Below are 24,919 nucleotides of genomic sequence, written 5' to 3'. Positions count from 1 at the left end.
GTCTGTGTCTGTGTCCGTGGCCGTTCCCTTGCCGCAGCTCGCTTTGATTGTGTTTGATTTTCCATAAAATTAAACGTCAAGGTGGGCTCTCATATAGCGTCGTCGGTCAAAACAAATTCAATTTAATTGATTTTCTTTTTCAATTTAATTAATATTGGAAATGAACTGTGTTTATTTCATACAAATAAAACGCTTTTCGACGCACACGACATTAATAACTAGCCTATATATTGGTAAACTAAAAACGAGACGACACACGCTCGAGCGTTCCGCAGAGCTGACGCTTAGAGTGGCAAAATTATAACTGACTTGGAAGTTCAAGTGCTGGAGCCTTAACAGCGACATCGTCTGCGCCAGCACCAGTGGCAGCATCGGCGTCGGCGTCGCATTCATTTTCTGTATGTGTGCAGGAATTTTAAATACGTTCCAACCTAAAGTGCGCCTGGAAACTGTGCGCAGGGGTTGTTCTTTCCATGGGGTAGTTATCAGGCGGCTTATCAACACCATGCGCAGGGGTAAGGCATGCGCTGGGGTGTGTGTTGAAAAGCTTGCTGCTGCACTTAGTAACCGAATTTCTCGTTTAAATGTGTGATGCCGTCGCCGCTTTGATTGGTCGGTGGCACCCACTTGGCGTATTTGTCGTCGTCCTCATGCTCGGCCAGTTCGCCCAGCTCCATATCCACGTCAGGTCGCTGTTTAATACGTTGACGTGCACGTTGGCGTCGCTTCTTTTGCTGTGCGACCTCTTCACTTTGCGCGCAGGTGTTGGCTGCGGCAGCATCCACCGAAGGAGCATCCAATGGTGTATCATCCAAAATCGGTTCCTGCTCAGTGTCAGGTGAAGCCACTACATTGACAGGGGCTACCGCATCCGTTACTATATCAACATTAGCTGTTACTGTTTCTGTCAAAGCCGTTGGCTCACTTGACTTTTTCGCCACGGGTTTCGCAGCGACTTCCGACACATCCTCCTCTTTTTCCTCCTCTTTTTTCTTATTTTCATCCGTCTCATCCTCATTTTTATCCTCATTCTCGTCCTCCTCATCCTCCTCCTCTTCCTCAACTTCCTCCTCGTCGGAGGCAAATGCTTTTGTTGAAGCTTTAGTGCGCGTGCTCGGCAACGCTTTGATAACTTTAAACTTGCTGAACTGGTTGCGTTTGCCTATCATGGGCAGTTGTTTCTTATTAGCTAGACTGCCCTGTGCCTTGCTGTCTGTTTCCATGCCGGTGACTTGAAAGGGCATAGCCGTGGGCTTGGCTATTTTGATAAGACGCTGCAGCTTTAGCTGTTCGGCTTTAATGCGCTGCTGTGTCACCTAAAAGAAGACAGAAAATATATTATAAAAAGCGCTTCCATGATTTGTTTAGAAATATAATTAACAATCTATATAATAATATAATCTATAAGAAAATCGATTTAAATATTTAAATTAAGTATTAGAAACACTGCTTTAATGATATTAGTACCTATTACAAAAGCTTTTTAGGTATTAACTCATAACTTGTGTTACTTACACGTAATCTTTTGATTTCTGTTTTATCTAATTTCTCCACATCTTCGCTTAACGTATCCATAAAATTATCTAAATCATCGCTAGCATTTTGTTGCTTGGCTGCCAAGGCTTTGAGTCGCTTCTGATTTTCCTGATAGTTAGTAATTTCCACCTCGACTTCTCGCAGTTCAATATTTAATTCAGCTTCTTTCTTTATCTAAAAAATAGAGAAAAAGAAACGAATGTTAAATTTAGTGTATAAGAAATATAAAACAAATTATGTGACATACCAAATCATCATAGGTAAGGGTCACGCTTGTTCCCGCATCAACTTTTCGTTGCTTTTTGCGAGCCACATCGCCCGTACGATCCAAGAATTCATCTTCATCGTCGGAGTCCTCTGGTTTGACAATTTTGCGTTTTTGTGATTCCTGATTCGCCTGCCGCAGCACGCCATGCCGATCTAGAGTGCGACACGCCTCTAAGGCGCACTGCACCACACAATCTTTTTTCCGCCCTTTATGCGTCACTTCTACAACAATTGGCCGACCATTCGAGTCGTCCAGCGGCAGCTCCACGCGACAGACAAACGAACCTTGCGCCAACTCATCGCATTTATATTCTAAATATAAACCCTCTCGTTCAAAAAAGCCGCGCAGAGTCCGCTTGGGATCATCGAAGAAGAGCTCTTCGTTATTGGTGCTCGCATAAGGATTGTGAGTGAGATCTGTTTCCTCGTCGGCATCCTCACCCATACCCCAACTGACGCCTTCGTTTCGCTCGCGCTCCTCTGCCTCCAGCGCTTTGCGTTGCTTCTCCTCTGCGGCAGCTACCGCCTGTTGCTCACGTTGCTCCCGCAACTCTGTGACTGTTAGCTCTGACTCTGGCTCTTCGTCCTCGCTGGGACCCTGGAGAATGTAGGCACGTGTACTGGCGCCTAGCTTGAGCATGTGACCAACACGAATTCGTATGAAAACACGCGGCGGCAAACGTTGTTTGTTCAGAAATGTGCCATGTGTGCTGCCCAAATCGTAGACATACCAACCTTCGGGCTGTTCTGATTTGTGACTCGCTTCGTCTCCATTCTCCTCCTGCTCGGTATCATCATGAGACGATGGTGGTGGTTTGTACTGCAGTACTGCGTGAAATCGTGAGATTGTGGGATGCGCCATTTCTATGTCGTTGTCGGGCAGACGGCCAAATGTCCAAGTGGCTTGCTGCTGCAGATCCTTGACCTCTTCAATGATTTGTCCTGATTTCAGCACCTCAAACTTATAACTTTGATGGGCGGCTGGCGGTGCAGACCATTTCGGAATTTTGTATGGACAAGCAGCACTCGGTGTTGCTGCTGCTGGTGTAAACTTTTCGTCAGTATTTAGCTTTTCTGGCCTTTCTGCTACAGCTGCGTCACTCTTGGCCAGAGGTGCAGGCAAGACCGGCACTTTAAAATCCTCCATTAATAAACGAATACATGAACAGTAAACAATCGCAAGCGGTCTAAGATTAACAGCTGATGTGTGCAGTGCTGCCCATATCGCAAGAATAATTTAAGACGACAATGCTACCAAGTTGGCTGCTTACTGCAGCGCTCGAGAGCGCGTAGTTTCGTTTTTATTAGTAATTGCATTTAGTTAGTTTTTTATATACAATTAAATAATTATTTAGAATTTATTTTAATTATTGTGCCTAGCCATGGCGTTTTCGCAGTCTTTTGACTTTGGTGACACCACATTTATGAATTTAGAAAATGAATTGAATCGCGCCAGCAGTGACAGAACCAGTCAGAAAATCAGCAATAAGCAAGCAATAACCGGAAGCGGCTTAGAAATTATACAAGAATCGCCACCAAACAAGAGCTTTAGGTCCCAGCGTGTTAATCGCACTCAGACCACAAGAAAAAACTTTCGACGCAGCAAGTCAGACTCTAAATTCGAAGTGCCTGCGGCTCCGCCGAAAACGGGAAATGCAAGTGAAAATTACTCCGAGTTCTTTAAGGATGAATTCTCTTACCTGGAAGTGTCAGCCAAGCAGGCTAGTAAGAAGTCGGAATCAATGGTACGCATATCACAAATCATGACCGATTTCGATGATGCAGCTCTTGAGGACACGTCAGCGGAAAATGCCTTCTCAGTTTTCGAGGCACAAATCTGCACCGAGGATGTTCTGGAAGCAGAGTCGACGGAAAGCAACTTTAATGCCAGTAACAGGAAAAGTCCCATCATAAGTCGGTCAACAATAAAAGCAGAAGAATTTAATGATCTTGATGAAAGCTGCTTTATATGCCCGGCAAGAGATACCCGTGCATCTCAACAATTGCAGCAGGATCTGTTACGCAGTCGCTGCGAGATGGCGTTGGTCACAGAGGATAGACCAAAGCAAACGCAAAACCTAAGCAGCATGTCACCAAACCAGTTGCAAATATCTCCCACTTGTCCCATACCGACTAAAGAGACTCAACCAACCACAGAAACATCAACACCAACTTTAGATCCCAAAGATCTGGAAGCTCTGAAACACATATCGGCTTGGAATCTACCCCATAGCGTGCTCAGTGAGTACAACAAGAAAGGCGTGATCAAAATGTTCGACTGGCAGGTAGAATGCTTAAGTAAACCCAAAGTGCTCTTCGAGCACTGCAATCTTGTGTACTCGGCGCCTACATCAGCTGGCAAAACACTAGTCAGTGAGATTTTGCTGCTCAAGACGGTACTTGAGCGGGGAAAGAAGGTGCTGCTCATATTACCCTTCATATCAGTGGTGCGCGAGAAAATGTTTTATCTGCAGGATCTTCTAACGCCTGCTGGTTATCGCGTGGAGGGCTTCTTTGGCGGCTACACACCACCAGGGGGATTTGAAAGCATACATGTGGCCATCTGCACTATCGAGAAGGCAAATTCGATAGTTAACAAATTACTCGAGCAAGGAAAGCTCGATGAGATTGGTACTGTGGTCGTGGATGAAGTGCATCTTATATCAGATCCCGGTCGTGGCTACATACTGGAGCTTTTGCTTGCCAAAGTTATGTACATGTCCCGCAAGCATGCGCTGGAAATCCAAATCATAACCATGTCTGCCACTCTGGCAAATGTTAAGCTACTGCAGCGCTGGCTGGACGCTGAACTCTACATTACCGACTTCCGACCCGTTGCGTTGCAGGAAATGATCAAAGTGGGAAATAAGATCTATGACAATCAGCTGCAATTTCTACGGGATATAACCGAGACTTCTCGCTTACCACCACTTGGCAATGATTCAGACCATGTAGCGCAGCTATGCATAGAAACGTTGCTAGAGGGCTGCTCCGTTATTGTGTTCTGTCCATCGAAGGACTGGTGTGAGAATTTGGCTGTACAGCTGGCCACTGCTATGCATGCTCTCATCAAATCGGGTAGCGAAGTTGGCCAGAAACTGAGGGCACAACTCAACACCGAGTCAATACAGGATGTGAAGCAGCAGTTAAAGGATATACCAACAGGTAAGGAAGCGACAAGCTTTTAACACTCTTGCGGAACTCATTATTTTCCATTTTAGGTCTCGATGCGGTCATGGGTAAAGCTGTAACCTACGCTTGCGCCTTCCATCATGCTGGCCTTACCACTGAGGAGCGTGACATTGTGGAGGCCAGTTTCAAGTCAGGCGCTTTAAAGGTCATTGTGGCCACAAGCACATTGAGCTCTGGTAATAAAAATAACACATAGTAAAATTTCTATAAAACAATTTAAGATTATTCTCCAAGTTTTGTTGTTGGTTACCATAAAAGACTGTCTAGTTAGTAGTGAGGGTGTTTTTATATCAGGCTATGGTATATAACTGTATGTAAAACATACAGTTCAATCAGGATATGTACTTCTAAACGGAGCTTTGACCAACAGCTCCAAACTCTGACTGAAATGTTCTTAAGTCTCATGTTTCTATCGACTCTACAAGATATTTTCTTTAACTGGAAAAAATACCCATGGAACCCATGGTCTTACACAAATTAAACATTGATTACAATTTAATTAAGAAAAGTTTGGAAATATATATATCTTGTATCGGAGTCTTATTTTACGTCGATTTTTTTAAAATTTATTTATATTCCTTATATTTCCATGATAACAGGCGTTAATTTACCGGCGCGTCGGGTGCTTATCCGTTCACCTCTGTTTGGCGGCAAGCAGATGAGCTCGCTTACCTATCGTCAAATGATTGGTCGCGCTGGTCGTACTGGCAAGGATACGTTAGGGGAGTCCATACTCATATGCACGGACAACAATGCCCGCATTGGACGAGAGTTAATCACAGCAGACTTAAAACCCATCAGCTCTTGCCTGGAGCTGGATAGTAGCGTAAGTAACCTACTAAATGGTTTTGTTTTTTTGTTAAACATATTATCTTGTAGACACACTTAAAACGCGCTCTGTTGGAAGTCATTTCATCTGGTGTAGCTAGCAGCATCCAGGATATCAATACTTTTGTCAACTGCACTTTGCTTAGCGCTCAAAAGGCATTGGCCGAGTCCGCTGATGAAGAGGAAACGGACTACATTAGCGATGCGCTTGATTTTCTAGTGGAATACGAATTTGTGCGCTTGCAAACCGATGAGGAAACTGAAACGCAGCGCTATGTGGCCACACGATTGGGTTGTGCCTGCCTAGCTTCATCTATGCCGCCCACCGATGGCCTCATACTCTTTGCGGAGCTGCAAAAGGCACGCCGTTGCTTTGTCTTGGAATCGGAACTGCATGCAGTTTACCTCGTTACGCCCTATTCCGTTTGCTATCAACTGCAGGACTTGGATTGGCTGCTCTACTTGGACATGTGGGAGAAATTGAGTCCGGCCATGAAAAAAGTAGGCGAGTTGGTGGGTATTAAGGAGCAATTCTTGGTCCGCGCTATGCGGAATCGAGCAAACCTGGACTACAAACTCATGCAAATTCACAAGCGGTAAGCAATTAAAATTAAATAACTAATTAAATTTTAGATAAATTATTATATTTCTTGGATATATTAATTACTTATATTACATTAAAGCTTCTACACAGCTTTGGCACTTCAAGAGCTGGTCAACGAGACGCCTATCAATGTGGTTGGACACAAATTTAAGTGCGCGCGTGGCATGCTACAAAGCCTTCAACAGATGGCTTCCACCTTTGCGGGCATTGTGACTGCCTTCTGTAATTCCCTTCAATGGTCAACACTCTCTCTGGTCGTATCGCAATTCAAGGAGCGCCTGTACTTTGGCATTCATCGCGATTTAATCGACTTAATGCGCCTTCCCGATCTATCCCATAAACGAGCGCGGGCGCTTTTTGATGCAGGCATCACCAGCCTCGTGGAATTGGCCCACGCCGATGTATTGAACGTTGAAAAGGTACTCTTCAATTCGTTAAGCTTCGATTCGGCGAAGCAGCTCGAAAATGAGGATGCCTTTGAGGCAGCCCAACGAAATGCGGCAAGAAACTTTTTTATAACCGGCAAAGCTGGCATGACCGTAGGCGAAGCAGCTCGGCTGATGATAACGCAGGCCCGACAATTTGTGCAATATGAGATCGGTGTAGACAACATTAAGTGGACGCAACAGGATCAGGGGGCGAAAGGAGCCACGGACAGCGGCATGGAAGTTGAACTGCATATGTCGCTGGAAGAGGAAAAGAAACAGCGAGTATCGAATGAGAATCGTCAAAAACGTACAACGCCGCTGAAAGACGAGACCCCACGTCATGTATCACCGCCAAAGCTGAGAAAATTAGAACAGCCCATTTCTGACTCTAAATTATTAACTAATGCTGTGGAAAAAAGACAACAAAGGGGCAGCAAGATAACCCAAAATACTGTGGTAAGCTCTGTGGAAATCCTCCCTAGAGATATGGCAGTGAATAAAAATGACCAAAAAAAGGACCTTGACAAGACACAAACTACTAAAAAATCAAATGACAATATTAACTCAAATACGCGAGGAAAATCTGTAAAAGAAAAAGAGGAAACTAACGAAAAATTGAAAATAAATACTAGATCGGAGAAGAAGATAACTGGTGATAGCTCACAATATTCAACAACTAGCAATGGGAAAAAGACTGAAAACCTACAATATAAATCCCAAGTGCAGCCAAACTACACAAAAAATAATGAAACCCCATCTAATCCAAAGGTAAAAATACATTGTATAAAATTCCTCCAATAGGTACAACATTATTCTTATATTCATTACAGGAACCTGTAGTAACGACCACGACCGCGACACTAAAAGTGGATCCAGCCGTTTTAGAAACAAACCCCATCATTCCAGAAGTAAACACCCAATCAGCTCGCCCTAAGCCAACCCCATCAGTGGCTTCAGAGAAGGCCAGTACAAGTGTCGCCGTTCGCAAGGAGCTCTTGATGAAGGAAATCGCCGAACGTCGTCGCATCGCTCTAATGAAAATGAACAAGAAACGCGCGGAGTTGGATAATGTGCGGCAAGGCTTGCCAAAGGACACGCCCATTAAGACACAATCTGTATCGAACAAAGAGAATGCCGATAGTAACAATATGACCAAATCCTTTAAGACTCCCATAACCAATCCAAAACCGGTTACACCAAAAAGTGCTGGAGAAGGCACTAAAGCCAATGGCACTTCCAATCAATTGCCGCGCCGCAGTCCACGAAATCATCAATCCACCAAGAAGGAAGCAGAGAACGACACCAGAAGAAAAACTGACACTGCTGTAGAACAAGATCTTTTTATGGAGGAGGACTCCTTTATGTTAAACACAGGCTTGACGGCAGCACTCACCGCAGCAGAGAGCAAAGCACGTGCCAAAGCATCCACCGATGCGTCAACAATTTCAAATAGCGATGCCAATACGGATGCCGATGAAATACCCAGCTCTCAGCCTAAGGATGATCTACAATCATCGTCGAAGAGTGTTTTCCATGCCCAAACTCCGCATGCATCCCGTCTGATGCGCTCCTATCAGCTTCGCACCCAAAGGCTACAGAGTCCAATACAAACCAATAAAAGTCCTCCAGTCCCTGCGCCAGTTACCAATGAGCCAGAACAGCACAGTTCCTCGATAGAGATGTCAGACATGTCGCTCGAAAATTCGTTAATCAAACACCCACTGCAGCTTAATGCTTCCCATATCCTAAGCTGCTCTAAAGTCGATGACAGCGCATCCAGTTTTAGAAGTATAGACGTCATAGACATATGTGGCAATCAGAAACTGTTCCATGAGGCGTTAAAGGAGCTGCACAGGGCTCAGCGTTTGGGTATGAGCGTGGGTTTGCAACACCAGGCTGGGAAAAGTAAACCCATCATTGGAGCCAATCTCCTGCTCAATCAAATGGCAGCAGCGGCTCAGCGTGAAGCGGCCGCAGGTACTAAGATATTATTCCAAGTAGATGACAACAGTTTTATAGCTTGCCTGTCATTTTGTGTTGCCGACAATGTCGTCTACTACATGGACATGCAGCAGGATGAGATCGTAAGTAGCGAGCTAAAAGTGCAGCAGCTATGTAGGCTCCTCACATGCCCCGACCTTACATTGATTATACATGATGGCAAGGAACAACTGAAAACGTTGCGTCATGCACTACCACAGCTGCAGAATATAAACGTGAAAATGGAGGATCCCAAGGTGGGAAACTGGCTGCTGCAGCCGGACAAAACTCTTAGCTTTCAGAATATGGTGAGTGCTTCCAAAAATGAACATAATAACTACTTTATGAACTATCCCACTTTTTAGACTCAACAATTTGCACCCGAATGCACGGCGCTCGCGCAACTTTGTGGCAGCGGACGTGGCTATAGCAGCTACGGTCTAGATGCCTCCAACGCCATACTGCCGAAGGTGCGTGCTTCTATCGAGGCCTGTGTTAGCGTGCATATATTGAAAGGACAAGTTGAGAATCTGGAGCGTATAGGCACTGGGCAGCTGCTTAAGTTCTTCAGAGGTATAACAAATACCCATTCCCGTACAGTTTTGAATTCTCAGCAATTAACTCATCCGCAGAACTTGAAATGCCACTACAAGTATCACTCTGTCAAATGGAATGCTTGGGTTTTCCGGCCAAGGAGCATCGACTGCAACGCCTCTTTCAACAAATGCTAAATACCATGAAGAAACTGGAGGCGAAAATATACGAACTGCATGGCTCGCGTTTCAATCTTGGGTCCACGCAGGCCGTTGCCAAGGTTCTCGGCCTGCACCGTAAAACCAATGGACGCGTGAGCACATCCCGTCAAATTTTGGAAAAACTAGACTCGCCCATATCGCAACTGATTCTTAATTATCGTAAATTGGCCGTCACGTTGTCGAAGAACATGCAACCGCTGCTCAAGTGTTGCGAATCAAATCGAATTCACGGTCAGAGCATCACCTACACAGCCACTGGTCGCATTTCCATGTCGGAACCAAATCTGCAAAATGTAGCCAAGGATTTTGATGTGGAAGTAGGAGGTGAAAAGATTAAGATATCGTGTCGTAGTGCTTTTGCGCCAATGAACGAGAAACGCTGCCTGCTCTCGGCAGATTTCTGTCAATTGGAGATGCGTATATTGGCCCACTTATCCCAAGATGCTGCTTTGTTAAGTGTAATGAAGTCGCCGCAGGATTTGTTTTCTGCCATAGCGGCACATTGGAATAAAATACCCGAGTCTGAAGTTTCTGAGCAGCTGCGCAATGGCACAAAACAAATCTGCTATGGCATTGTCTACGGCATGGGAATGCGCAGCTTGGCGGAGTCCTTGAAATGCACGGAACAGGAGGCACAAATGATATCCGAACAATTTCATGTAGCCTATGCAGGCATTAGGTGGGTGGGTTACCTCCAACTTAAAGAACTGTAATAAAGTGAATTTGTTTTTAGGGCCTACACCGTCAAGGTGGTGAAATTTGCGCGAAACAATGGATATGTAGAGACCATTACTGGTCGACGACGCTATTTGGATCACATAAACAGCGGTGAACCGCATTTAAAAAGTAAGTTAAAACGTGCTTCCCATTTAATATACCAGTGGGCCGTGGGAAGATCATAAGATGCCTCGGTGTATTCGCATTTGATTGAGGAATTCCTGTAAAATTTGGAGTCGTGCCGAAGTGCTCCATCCTCATCCATACGAACGAAATGTTTAGCATCAATCCTTCTGCCTTCCTAGGTTATACTTGGGCTGTAGTCATTAGGATACGGCTAAGGACTAACTCCTGTTCGTGCTAGATAGTGCCACAAATCGTCTGAGAATTTAATAGATTTGCAACGACTGGGCGATTTATTGCGTATCTGTTTTCCAGACCCAAAATAAATATTATTGAGCCCCGTAGAGTATATTTGAAATAAATATTAAATTTACAATTATTTACCCCAACCTCGAATATACAAATGGAATTTGTCCATCATGCTTAATAGTTAAACGTAAGCCAACTAAATTTAGTGCCCCGAGTTCTTTTAAAGCCAGCTGATATGAAATTACGTCGACATGCTTATCAGGAACTAATACACTTTGATGTGTTTGCCATGCCTCTCTCTGAGGTGGCATTCGCGATATAGTACGAGTATATGCATATGTAATTTATTTGTGTTGTGAATCAAATCCAAACATACCGACAGCAAATCGATATGAATTCAAACGCAAACGAAGGAAATTGCTCGTTTGTAACTTTTCGTAGTGGTAGCTCACGTACACTTGCTACTAAATGGAAGAGTTGTGCCGGTGGGAGGTAAAATATTGATTATAGCGATTGACCTTTGACGTCATTGGCGTGCTTTAAATATTACCAATTGTAACTAACCACACTTAATGTCCTTCCCTACAGGTCAAGCTGAACGTCAGGCCATCAACTCCACCGTACAGGGCTCTGCAGCAGATATAGCCAAAAGCGCCATTTTACGGATGGAGAAGAACATAGAACGCTACCGTGAGAAACTGGGCTTGGAGAAGAACGCAGTTAATTTGGTGTTACATCTGCACGACGAGCTCATTTTCGAAGTGCCAACAGATAAGGCTAAAAAGATAGCCAAGGTTTTGCGACTGACAATGGAAAATTGCGTAAAACTGAATGTACCGCTGAAAGTGAAGTTGAAAATCGGTCGCAGCTGGGGCGAACTTGAGGAAGTCAAAGTATGAGCTTAGGTTTAGTTAGTTTATTAGCTAGGTTATCAAAATATTTCTTTTACAAGTTTTAAATTTTGTATGTTCCATTGTATTGTGTTTTTTACTGTTTTTGTTTCTGCTCCCATTCGGTCCAGGAACCCGGATAAGCCTTAGCGCTAAAATTTGTTTTATACAGAAAATAAATACATATAGATTGTTATGTACACAGCTCAACTTACTTGGCAAACCCTATGGTCTTGGCCGTATTGGCGGCGCGCGCTGCACGTCCTCCTGCCTTGCACGAGAAAATTATTTTTGCATCTGGAGCTGGCTTGCTGCGGCCAAAATTGGTCTTGAACTGCGCATCTGACAATTTCAGTGCGTCTTCCAGCTCTGGCACTGAAACGCCGCGCAGGTGCAAAACACATATGTAAATAAATTTTTGCTGAATAATGCTTAGCCGGCAAATTCTGTTCACTTTTACTTACATGGTATGTTTATGCTGCCTGGTAATTCGCCGGTCTCGGCCAATTCCGACTTGTTGCGCACATCAATCAAATACTTATCTGGGTGGTTGGGTATATCCTTGACTTCTTCGTATGTGGCCATTATTTTTAAGTTATTAAAGAAACTTTATTACCAAACTTTTACTTATAATATTAAAAACAAGTGACCTGCCAGCTAGCTTCTCTGTTTAATACTAGCATCACACAAAAAAGTTAATACATACATACATATACTCATGTATATTGGCAGCTTTAGCGAGCTTTTTAAGTTAGGTATGCGGCCCATAAACGATACTAAATGAGTAATATAAGCGAAACGAGTAAATACAAAGCTCTTTTTACAAACGAATGCAATATGAAACAAAGTTAAGTAATATTATCGACTTCAATATAACATTGAATCTTATTGCGGAATTGTTTGGATTTGGTGTTCGTCGAACAGCTGTTCGCAGCTGAAAGTGAAAGCCAAATTGCCAAAAGAAGTTCAAGGCAGTTCTTAAAGATAGTGGTCTCGCTCTAGACTTGATTAAATTTAACAGGAAAAGCTGGCTCGGCAATGTTTAATAAAACTGTATTTGGTAATAGGTCGAGGTTGTTAAATTTGAGGCACTAATAGATTATACTTTGGCCCATATGTTAAGTAAACTGCTGATTGAACTAACTAACTCTGTTGATATCGCTGTTCAGATTGTGATTTTCAAGAAAAGTATATGAAATTAAGACAAACTGATTCCCTTATCGATTAAAATAGACCAAAACCTGAAAAGAAATATACTTGTTTTCTGGTATGTAGTCGCCAAAAGTTGTCCTTAGGTATAATAGATTTATTCCTTATCTTCTGTAGGATCAATTGTTATATTTCTCATCTAACATAGTAAAAGCATAATTTAAAAAAAAAATTGAGCTTAACTTTAAATAAATAGGTTTTTACATTCAAATATTAATTATGTAGATACAGAATGTTTTAAAAATTGTATACTCACATTCTTCTTCGCATAAACAATTTAGCAACGCCTCATGAAATTAATTTTCTTTTCTAATATACTAATATTCTTTAATCTGATGAATGGTGATAGAAATATATACATATGTACATATGCAGCTATCCATATCTCCTTTTAGGCTACAAAATACGTGACTGTGGCCGATTAATGATAAACTTGAACGTGGCCAATAAGAACAATACAGTCAGAGTTCTACTTATTGTGAATGCCATTGTCAGAAGTGATTGTAGCCACACAGTTAAAAATTTTCCATTTTATTTGAAATTTTATACAGTTTATAAATCAATTTTCATTTCACATTTCATAGTATTCAAGATTGGACTAAATTATATAAAATAGTAGAAGCAAAGGCAATCTTTTGCATTAACAAACAACGTTTTAATTGCACATCTCTTTCATTTGTTGTGTATAGAGCATTTGTTTTTAAATAATAGAATAAAGCAAAATAAATATAAATTTGCCCATTATCGTGGGCATTTTTAAATACATACATATATCAAATTGCACAACTTGTGGCATGCATTGTGCATAGTTTTGTTTTTATTTAACTTAATTATTGTATACGTTTTTACTTCATTCACTTTCAAATCATCGGGCAACAGTTGCCTTTAATTCCTAACAATTCTTTTTTTTTACTTTTGTCTTACATCAACAACGACATTCATTGGGTGTCTAGGCGGCGCATATACAGTCCAGTGTTTATAATTCCACTATGTTTTCGTTAAATATAGGTAGCTTTCTTTTATACAATTTAAAATTGATTGGTATCCAAAAATATGTTTTGTGTAAATTCCGTGAATTTCTTTGCGTGTTGATACTTTATATTACAATGCTTTCGATGCTCCAAACTGGTTGTATCGTATGACGAACAAAATAACAGAAGTTAGTTGCGTTGAATTACAATTAAACAAAAGAACAGAGCACAACAGATTGTTTTGTGAAGACCCTAAAGGTTTGAGTGTCAGTGTCTGTACTGTCTGTCTGTCTTATACAGTGATCTATATACGGAATCAGAACATATGTATGTGTGGTTTTGCTCAGCAACGCTTTGACGGTGGTACTAAATGTTCGGGCAGCACAGTAGGCAGCTCACAGCCATCCAGTTTGACATTGATTAAGTGCAATGCCAGCGCGAATTCGTCGGAATCGAGAAAACCATCACCATCGACATCGGAGAGTTTCCAGATTTTGCTAAGCACCGAGTTCGGCAGTTTCGATTTGATGAGCTCCTGTTTGGCAGCTGCAGGGAATTTGGATAAGATTATTATTATGGCCATATGTTTTTTATTTTTTGGTATTCTGTACTCACTTGCGCCCGATATTTTGCCATCGATCGGATGCAGTCCATTGAAGATAATATCTGTTTGGGGTTTCTCCTTATTGCATATCCAATCGTGCTCACCATAACCAGCATCGATGCCCTCGCCCTTCATGTATCCGAATGGTGAGACGTGGTCGTCGATGACACCCTCGAAGGCACCACCTGCAAATAAAAAATGCATGAAAATCAAATTGGGCTTATTTTGCATTAGTATATTTAGGTCGATAAATCTATATTAATTAAGCGATGTAATCCAAGTCGTACGGTGCGTCGCCGTGCACGAAAACCATTCAATTAGGCGCAATTAAAAACCTTCAGATCGTTTAGACTCCAATTGAAAGACGCGCCGCTATCATAGTCGTCGTCATTCTAGTCATTGTCGTCTGATATCGTATATCGTGACCGCCATACTGCAGTCAGTCGCTTAAGTATGTACTTTTGTCTAGCTACTTTGCAACAAACAATACTGGCGCTTTGTGGCCGTCCCATATGGGCACGCCAATTGAAATTGACGTCGCAACTGTGCGTTGCATGTGCAGGTTCCTTCTTTTTTTCACTTGGCCACTTTTCAACGCATGCTAAATTTATTTGCGGCCGTTTTTGTCTCATAAAAACCAATGGAAGACGTCCGCCTGTACGCTTGTCCTTCTGTCTGTCCCGCCTTTTTCGCTGGCGCTGTCTTGGGCGCCTAAAAATACTGATGATGATTCGCTTACATCAATGGACTCTGCCTCGAGTTCTGGAACCTGGGCGGTTTCGCTTTCAATGGGCGCAATGGGATTGTCTGTACTGTCACTCTCTGATTGAACAGTATCTATTGGCTCTGGGACGACCTCAACAGTTGTGATTTCCCCTTCGGGCTCAACTTTTCCTATACTACTAGTACAACTGCCGAACAGATTATGCAGCCAGCGATCGAAACGCGCCGAAAGGGGCGCGGTTTCTTGCTCTGTGCTGACAACAAGAATTTGGTCATCATCAGCTGCGGGGGCAGCAGCCTCTTCTGAGATATGAGGTTACGGGTATATGCAAAAAGAGAAAAAGAATTTCACATGGTTTTGAGGAGCAGTTGTGGAGGCTGTGAAGAATTTTCGGGTGCGATCGTGACTAAGCAAACTTAAATGGTTGGCACATTTGACGCAAACATGGAAATCAACTGAAAATTAGTGTGTCATTGTCAAAAAATAAGGAAAAAGAAGCGACGAACCGAACCAGAAGCAAAAAACCGTCATTGTCGTTGCGTTTGTTTACTTACTTTTGCGAGAGTGTGTAGAAACTTTTTTTTAGCGACATATTGCTAAACATGTGATACAGTTTCAAATGTGATCATCACTCGCACAGTATGTTGTCGGTATGCAGATAAAACAAACTAAGAACAAATTTAAAACAAAAAATTAAAACAAAGCTACATGTTAGAATCTCAGGCAAGTGGAGCTGGAGTTGCTGGCGAAAAGTCTATGCGGTTAGACACGTTTTGTGACGACGTGATCTGCAAGATTTCTGTTTTGTCACATAACAACATTTTGACAGTTGATATGCAAGGTTAGATAAAGTTTATCTAACTTGCTTAGAGTTATATTCTAAAGTAATTGGGGTTCACTTATAAAAAATATACTTGGGATCCACGACAGTTGTCCATTATTCTCGAGCAGGATAGCATTTATAATTTCTTTAAATTTGAGCTAACTGTATTCGCATTCGCATTTGGAAAACAATTTTTCAGGTCAAGTTTAGTTGGCTGCTTGTAGTTTGTTTTAATCAGAAATGTGGGATTGTTACCTCAATTAAAAAAAAAAATGTAATTACGAATAAAACCTAAAATTTAACAATATCCAAAATAATTAGCATTAGATTGAATCGTAGCTATAAGACAATGTGTCGCTTACCAAAAAAAAAATCTTAAACAAAACCGAGCAATGAGATAAGTTTCATTTGAAGAATTATGCAGTCTGAACAAAAGTGTATTACGTTGATAATCGTACCCATTTCCAGGCGTGCCGTACGCATACTCTAAGCGCGCACTATATTGAATGCACTTTGCATGCCAGAATGTCAATTACCCAAAAAGTCGAAACAAAACAACGGAAATATGCAGTACCACAAAAATCAAGAAGAGAGAAACAAAACAGTGGCAACAACAACAACTATAACAATAGCAACAATAAAAGCAAATCAACGTCATTCATTTGGCTTCGACATGTACACACACACACGAAGAAACACAGAAAATTAGCGTCGCCGAGTTCTTGACTTTGATTCTTCGCTTTATCAGCGCATTCTTTGGTGATTTCTTTTGGTTTGTCTTACGAGTCGCCTTGCGGCTAATTTTAAACGCCCCTCCGGAAGGTTCATTCACATGCAAGTGTATTTAAATTAGTGCAGTCGATCCCTTTTTTGTTGCTGCTCAAATATAGGGCTATCAAATGAAATACAGAGAGTCGTATGTTCAATAAACAGTAAGCAGGGTAAAAGAAATTTGTTCCCCCAACCATGACAACATTATAAGGCATGACGCATTCCAGCAGTGTTCCTGGCATTGGCAAACAATCGCATGACATCAGTTTAAAAATCGAATAAACGTCGTCAGTCAACACACAAACATACAAGTACACCGAATATTTGCGGATATATGTATGTACATATTGTATGTACGATTATATATGGGAAAAGCTTTTAAGTTTGAAATCCAGTTCTTTAACAGAACTGTGTGGTGTTGCAGGGATTTATGTCGAAGGTCACCACTTTTGTGTGTGAAATGGTCTAAATAGTTTAATTAAAAAGCCCACTCAAATGGGTAACAAAAAATTTTAGCAAACAAACAAACAAAAAAACCACACAATCATTTAAATCTAATACTTTTTTCGAGCACTAATGGGCAGCAGACAATGGCAGAATTTGAATTTGAAAAGTAAATGCTTTCTTCCTGCGTTTAGCTTGAGTTGATTTTAAAATGCCTTCTCAGACAAGCGCCAACAAGTGCATTCCAGATATATGTATGTACATATATGCTATATAGAGATATATGTGTATAGGATGAAGCCACTTAATACCCATTCCCACTAAATGCGGCCACACGCCCCAAGTCAGTCCCAAGTATTTTGCAAATTGATACGCGGCCACAGGTTGCGCGCCATTTCTGATTACACACCAGTGATCAAATGAACAAGTACACCAGTGGTTCACAATTTACAATTTACAAGTTTGCTAATAACGTATTGAATTTTGAATAAAAATCCACATTTGGCTGATACTCCACACACAAGCTGATCCCTTTCTGACACTAAATATATCCATAACAGGGAAAGTACTATATGTATATTCTCAGATATTTCGCACAATATTGTTGGTCAGTTTTGTTGAATATTTCTTTTAAACCAATATGACTGTTAAATGTTCCTATGGTAGCTTTGTGTATGGTGCATCGATTTTGATAAAAACCTTTAAATACCAAATTTTCTTAGGAAATCTATATAAACAAAAAAGTTATCAAAGTTATTCCACGGCAGTTGTTTAAAACAATGACAATAAACTTGATCTGTGTATGGATAAGATGAACCTACGGGTATATTACAAGATTGGTATTCCTATCTATTATAGTTCAGCAGTTCTTACATGTCTTTATCGATTCGTCTCGACATGCTGATCATATATGTACCTATAAAATAAGGTCTTCCACTACCTTCCTTCAATTGGCATTTAGAATTTCTAGTTTACCCGTTTACCGATCGTGATACATTAATACTCAAATATATTTTGCCGGGCATTGGAAGAAGAGAACAATTAATTTGTAAAATGATAATGTTATTTCCTAAGTTTAAATAATTTAATCGATTGCTTAATTTCCCCAAACCCATTCACATGATCAGTGCTGTAGCAGAACTAGGCATCAAAACTGTCTATATAATATACATCTGGCTAGCCGATGGTGGGAGCGGGCCGCTTGTTGCTCGGCTCATGTCATATGCAAATTTTACTCACACTCTTGGCAACGACGACGACAACGATGATATCGTCGCTACGACAATGAATGGGCTGGACACTGCCTCGTCGACAATGTCAGCGCCCGAGGAGAGAGACACACAAACGCCCAATACTAGAGGCACATATACATACATACATAGGTGCTCTGGTCTGCTCTGGTTTGCGTTTATAATTTATACATACATACATGAATACTAAATATTATGCAATTTTTAAACAAATAAATCGTGCATATGATTGAACTCACTTTTTTGTGGCTTTGTGGTTCATTTTTTATTTTATATTTAATTAGAGCCCTTGTTGTAAATCTGGCGTCCAATTTTATGAGGATGTATATATTTTTATGTGCCACACACCACCTATTGAGTAATCATTATTTTTAATACGATGTGTATGTGGAGAGGGAGAGTGTGACAGCTTTGTTCTAGACAGCATTAATCATGCGTTAATAAACAGTCACATCCACAGACGCCTTCAAATTTGTATAATTACATTTCCTTTTCAATCCAAACGTGGCAATTTCAAATGCCTCCAACAATGGAATTTATTCGTTTGTTTTTTATTTTTGTAATTACATTTTGTTTATTCTGAGCTCATGTTTGATTTGATAACGCACATCACAGACACAGGCACAATCACACAAACAGAACGGGTCTGTATGTTTTGCTGTTAGAAATTAGCACAAGAACGTCGTCGCTAATCAGTGGGCGATACTACAATGTATGAGGATGTGTAGCATACACAGTGCTGGCCAAATAAACTAGAGCACCTACCAACATATCCAGAAAATTCGTAATGTCAACAAGTTAGCGAAAGACGAAGGTTGACAGTTTTCACCATTTTAATTCTATTTGATATTTAATTCAAGCTTTTAATTTAAATGAGCTTAAACAGAAAAACAATATACTTTTCAGTGAAGGATGTAATATGCACTTAGAATCACTTTTAGTTTTCTCTTTAATTTTAAGCATTTTATTCGGAAGTACAAGTATTTAACTTTTGGAAAAGAATATTTAGAAAAGAAGTTTGTTGTAATTTTGTTTACATTAAATGCATTTAAAGATTAGTTTCACAGCTAATTCAAAAACTATGATCATATAAATCAGAGAGAAGAACTATATGTGATTGGCAAATCAATTCTATGGTTTATCTATTTAAAATGAAATATCAATCAAATATTTTCCACAGCCACTATATATACATACTTACAGTTAAATGTAAAATATACAATATTTAGTTTACATAGCGATTTCTTCGCCCTGGAAACAATAAATACTAACTGACATTGCACGTCCGGCTTAGTGGCGGCTTCGAAGTGCGGCTGAAGGTAACTTTTATCTATCATATAACATAGACGCACGCCAGATACATTATCTACGCTTGGCAACATGATAAGCTTTGCCGTTGTCACTACAGCAGAACATTAAGCAGAACACACTCACATAACCATGTTTTAATAATAAGGTCTAAAGTCAATGAAATGAGTGCTCCACGCAACTGGAAAACGCGTTGGGGACTAGCACAAACACTTCAATATAAACAATTCATTAGGTGAAACACAACAGCAGGTGCTACCAGCACTAACGTGCCTAAAACAAATGAAGCAAAGTGGAACTGGAGCAACAACACCCAGAGGCCTTGAACCCATTCACGCGCCGGGCAAAAGTGGAATCGATGTGGCCAGACAACAAAGTAGGTAAACAGTCAACACAAAAAGCCGTGCACCTAGAGAGTGTAGAATGCGCTCAGCAATAGACTGTAGACGAGCTTGTCAGACTTCGAAATACCCTCAGTCAATCAATTTTGTAGATACGAAGAGGATTTGGGAATTTCAATTTATGAAATGATAATAAAACAGCGGAAAACAATATTCCTCCAATAGAATATATTTATTTCACGATATTACACGCGATCTCAAACTTTCTGCAATAATAAAAATTGGGATCCTTACACCAATTCAAAACCCACCGCTTTAGTTGTGGTTTTTTTTAAGTGGCTTACTTTTTTTAAATAATGTTAAATTATATTAAATTACAACTGATGTTCGGTGTTTCGTTTTCGCGAAATAATTGGGTGTTCTTCAAATCCCCTTGCGGTTTCCCTTTTCACTCACTTATAAAAGCAGTGTATAAAAAGTGCAGAGGTCAGTTAGCTAACCAGTCAAACAACTGTGTAAAGTAGAGAAGAGCCTCAGCGTTAATTGCATATAAAGTAATCGTATTTTGAGTACAAAAGTACGAGGCGCCATTCCCCACATGCATGGGGCTTTTTGTTTAGCTTAATATTTAATCTGTGAATGTTTGCTCACTTTGCTCGGGTGTTGATTAATTTCTCGGTCCATGTTTCACTTGACTATTCATTATTGCTGAGCATACGCTCCGTCACTTTCCGTTGACCGCTTAGCTATGTCCATTGTCCGTGGTATTAGTGGAACTTTTTAATGCGTGCCCGTCATGCTCGCTTGCATTTGTCTGGGCAGCCGTAGCCGTAGCCCCTCGCCCCCATGACTAGTATGCAGTTAGAAGGCATCCACTCTTTTACCAACTCTTTACATTAGCGCCAGTGCGCTGAAGTGTAAAATATTTATCATGTATAACTGTACCCATCGTTATGTTTAGCCAACTTTGTATGCTCGCTAATAACTGAATGTGAGAGATGACTCATACTCGGCACTTTTAACTCAATTACACACAAATATGGCGGATACTTAATGGGGAGCGATTGTCAGGCGTCGTCGAAGCTATTGACGTATACCCCCTACTTACATCATAGCTCCCATATCAATTTTTGGTGTTGATAGCATGAGCGAATGTTATTACCATGACGAAACGGAAACCTTGATAAGGCCAAATATATAAATACAACTAGCATATAACTCACACACACAGTGAGGGTCAGCCCTAGTAGAAATTTACAGAAAAGTTGACAATCGATTCATTGTAAAGAAGCTCAATTGAAAACGCCAAATAACGATTAATAGACATATTTTCGCTCTCTAAAAATAAACCTGTTATCTATTTATATTCATATTCACCAAATATATGTGGTTAATCGGGAAATAACAAACATTTCTTCATTTCAGCAGAAGACGAATACAAAAACTAAGTACAGTATTAATCGGTATATAGAAGAGATTACATAAAAAAAGATTCACCATAAAGGGACGGCCTGAAATAGAATGGAAATACGAAATACCCTAGACTATCATCAAATGCCCTTAAACCATTTAATACGATTTAATAAGATCTGGCTTTGAAAGGCAATAAATCATAAATATGAACCTTTTCTCAAATTTTTATTTAAAGCTTAAGGTGGCTTCATGACAAATTATACTATTTTCCTTATTGAGAATTCAGGGATACATTTAGTCAAATAAAATACTGCCGCAGTATCGGTCCGACAATATTAGGCTAGACAATATGACAATATGTTGCATCACCGATTCCGAGCGTTTTATGGTAACGCCTTATCATCGGTCTTAGAAACTGTTTTCTTAGATATGCCGGCAAGTCTGCTGGCTGTTTACTTTGTCTCATGTTTATTTTGGTTGTGTGAATTATATTTACTTTGCCAAAAAGTGCGTTTAAAGCAACGGCCCGTGGAAATGTGCTGAGACTCGCACTAGCCGGCAACACTCGGGATATTTTTTATTCTATTTTCCTTATCAGCGCAAATTCTTATCTGTTTGTTTATGTGCTATGGCTGTGGCTATGTACGTACTCGTATATAGCCCTGTATATGCTAAGCATTGCATAATACTTAAAGAGGAAGCTGTCAATGTTTGTGAAGACCAAACTAAATAGAAAGCACTTGTGCATATTGGTTTTTTCTGTGGAAGCTAAGTAGTGTTATGAGTCAACTGCACTTGAACACTAGAGAACACATAAACGTAGCCTTGAATGTGAATTAAATTAAAATAAGTATAAGTATTTGCAACAAGTTCCCGAATTTGGGCGCTCCTTTCGCTGGCAAAACTTTCCAAAGAATGCCTTTTCCTCAAGCAGCTTAGTTTAGCTTTGAAAACATTGCTACATGCGCTGTTACACAGTTAAATTGTATTTGTATCTATTAGATACATTTGGCTATGGCATGACTCTCACTCCCGCTCTCTTTGCCGCACGATCTGTGTGCACAGTCTGCTTGAAAACTGGTTTTTCACAGTTTCGCATATTTCGCTAACTGGGTCAACTTGCGCTACTGTTTTCAGCATTTGCGCGTGCACGCAATTTCATTGCAATGAGCAAATGAGGCAAAAGGAAAATTGTGCCCAATATGGATAGGACGACATGGACGAGTAGTGCTGAAAGTGTATCTCCAGTAAATGCTGATTACATTCCTTTCATGCCAATATTTGCACTCACAAATATTAGGCGAGTGCCGCACCCATGACTTATCGGCATTTCTTTGAATCAGCACAACTATTAATTATAAATAAAATGTCTACTAAAGCTACAAGTGGGGGCATGTGGGTGCTTAGTGCTTGGGTGCAGCGTGCCGGAGCACAGCGAATTGATGATGATGCGTGCCAATAGTGGCAGGAGATGACAAAGTAACCAAGTGGTCAAGTGCACTGTGCACTTGCTTTGCGAACACTCTCTTTTTTACCTTCAATGTCTTAATGGAGCACATTGGTGGCAGGGGCGTAAAAGCACATAGAAATGGAAAAAGTTAAAGAAGGTAACAGCTATGCTGGACACTCAAAATATCTTGTTTCGCACTCACCCTTCACAACCGCCTCGGAAACGAGCATCGATTCCTCCTGCGGTATCATTTCCATCAGCCGTGCAATATCCTTTGCCAACATATTGTCCACAATGTCCAGCAGATGTGGTTTCAGCGAATGAAACTTGGTGAAGTCCTGGTGCTGTAGCACCTCTTGCATTTTTTTGATATCCGGGAAATCGCCTGGCGATATTGAATGTTCGCGCTGAATGCGATCGTACACCTGACCAAGATTCTTAATCAGGTCCTTCTTTTTGCTGTCTTTGCCGAATACAGAGGGCATGTCTTTGCGTAATTCAGCAATTATGAACGCATGCACCTTGGCCAGGCGTGCACGCTTGATCAGATCGTTGAGTTTGCGCAACGCGGCGTTGCGTGGCAGTGATTGCAGATCGCGGAACAGATCTTGCTCCTCATCCTCAAAGAGTCGACGATTGGCGTCGAAGCGCAGAGGCTGATCCCAGAACGAGCCGATATAGACGCGTGCCACCTCCGGCGTTTGCAGAACTTTTCCCAAGGACCACATGAGAGCACCATAGACGCGCATCAGCTGCTGATGATCAATCATGTCGGCCTTATTAAGAATAATGCGGATCTTGTCATCATGACCCTTAAGCGCCTCAATCGACCGTCGGAACTCATCGGATATGTCCAATTTGTGGGCATCGAAAAGCAGTATGATGCGGTCAACGCGCTCTGCAAACCATTCAAGCACGCCGGTGAAGTCGTAGCCACGATCAATGCGCTGCTTCTCGCCCGACAATATACCGGGTGTGTCCACAATTGAGATAGCCTGCAGCACAGGAGACCCAACGCTGGAGCACTGGAAGCGATTCAGAAACGCATTGCCGTACTTAGAGAGTGGGCGGAATTGTTTTTTCGGATCCACGACCAGCGCATTACCGGGAATGACGCCCTCCTTTTCATCATACATTACGGCAATAAAACGATCTGTCGTCGGTTCTGGACCAATGCGAATGCCCGGAAAATCGCGTTCCAGCAAATAACGTATGAACGTCGTTTTGCCTGTCGAATACTGACCAACCAGCAGTATCATGGGTTTGGCATCGAAGTCCGGATCTTCCAGCTTTGGCGAGTGAAAGTCATGGAACTGATAGTGTTCCTCCAGTGGCAACAATTTGCTTCTATATATTTTCTTCAGCTCGCCAATTACATTTTCGACAACCTCCTGGTGGTTCTTCTCGCGCTTCAAAAAACTGAACATTTTTTACACACACAATATAAAAACACAACTATTAATACAAAATTAGTAACACTTGTGGGGCAGGCTGTTGCTGTTTTGGTGCAGTAGAGGGATGAGGTATGCGTGTGCGTTTGTGTGTATGACGCGGCGGCAACGGTTTTGAATATATGCTACGTGTATACGTGTAATAAAATTTCGGAATTCGCGTATATATGTATAATGTACACTCGATTTTAGCGCTTAATTTACGCGCACGTATATTTTTGGAAATCCGCTTTTGGACCTAAAAGCCAGACCAAGGCTGCCAACAAACTAGAACTAAAACATCGACAATCGGACTTGCTCGATATCGATGACTCATATCGCGATGACTCAATATGGCGGCGCCCATATGTGAGCTCAAGCTTGCCAGACCGTGGCATCGACGGAATTGGCAGCACTTTAGTGCGGCCATACTATAAGCGCGAAATAAAGCGCGGCTAATATGATATGTTTTAGATTATAAAGTCTTGGGCTTACCCATCGCCGTAATCATTGGAACGCGCCATGGCTTCAAAACTTAATTAGCTAATGAAATTAAAGCAGTAAAATGCATTCACTTGGAATTTGTAAGTTTTGTTTTTTTGTTAATTATTT

The 24,919-nt window shown here is 41.2% G+C and overlaps 4 protein-coding genes across 4 annotated transcripts; 1 reads left to right on the top strand and 3 right to left on the bottom strand.

Moving 5' to 3' along the window:
- Window positions 1–540: 540 nt before the first annotated feature.
- On the bottom strand, window positions 541–3,120 carry LOC115621924 (kanadaptin). The gene is made up of 4 exons (XM_030515768.1): window positions 3,075–3,120; window positions 1,784–3,018; window positions 1,516–1,710; window positions 541–1,316 (listed from the first exon to the last, which is right to left on the bottom strand). The coding sequence occupies exons 1-4, from the start codon at window positions 3,118–3,120 to the stop codon at window positions 561–563; spliced, it is 2,232 nt and encodes a 743-aa protein (XP_030371628.1). The 3' UTR covers window positions 541–560.
- A 65-nt stretch (window positions 3,121–3,185) lies between these two features.
- LOC115621287 (DNA polymerase theta) lies at window positions 3,186–11,769 on the top strand. The gene is made up of 10 exons (XM_030514890.1): window positions 3,186–4,968; window positions 5,025–5,171; window positions 5,595–5,821; window positions 5,875–6,419; window positions 6,507–7,623; window positions 7,686–9,143; window positions 9,201–9,408; window positions 9,468–10,269; window positions 10,324–10,436; window positions 11,268–11,769. The coding sequence occupies exons 1-10, from the start codon at window positions 3,186–3,188 to the stop codon at window positions 11,576–11,578; spliced, it is 6,711 nt and encodes a 2,236-aa protein (XP_030370750.1). The 3' UTR covers window positions 11,579–11,769.
- Window positions 11,581–12,226, bottom strand: LOC115621288 (rhodanese domain-containing protein CG4456). The gene is made up of 3 exons (XM_030514891.1): window positions 12,034–12,226; window positions 11,785–11,944; window positions 11,581–11,721 (listed from the first exon to the last, which is right to left on the bottom strand). Exons 1-3 carry the CDS (start codon window positions 12,152–12,154, stop codon window positions 11,667–11,669), a joined length of 336 nt encoding a protein of 111 aa, XP_030370751.1. The 5' UTR covers window positions 12,155–12,226; the 3' UTR covers window positions 11,581–11,666.
- A 1,323-nt stretch (window positions 12,227–13,549) lies between these two features.
- On the bottom strand, window positions 13,550–24,913 carry LOC115621349 (EH domain-containing protein 1). The gene is made up of 4 exons (XM_030514971.1): window positions 24,803–24,913; window positions 23,080–24,296; window positions 14,365–14,538; window positions 13,550–14,295 (listed from the first exon to the last, which is right to left on the bottom strand). Exons 1-4 carry the CDS (start codon window positions 24,829–24,831, stop codon window positions 14,093–14,095), a joined length of 1,623 nt encoding a protein of 540 aa, XP_030370831.1. The 5' UTR covers window positions 24,832–24,913; the 3' UTR covers window positions 13,550–14,092.
- Between the last annotated feature and the right edge of the window lie 6 nt (window positions 24,914–24,919).

The sequence above is a fragment of the Scaptodrosophila lebanonensis genome, unplaced genomic scaffold, assembly GCF_003285725.1.
Source record: "Scaptodrosophila lebanonensis strain 11010-0011.00,11010-0021.00 unplaced genomic scaffold, SlebRS2 tig00000024-arrow-pilon, whole genome shotgun sequence".
In the NCBI taxonomy this organism is placed as follows: Eukaryota; Metazoa; Arthropoda; class Insecta; order Diptera; family Drosophilidae; genus Scaptodrosophila; species Scaptodrosophila lebanonensis.
The sequence above is the reverse complement of the archived record's forward strand: the minus strand, read 5'-3'. Positions and strand labels throughout refer to the sequence as shown.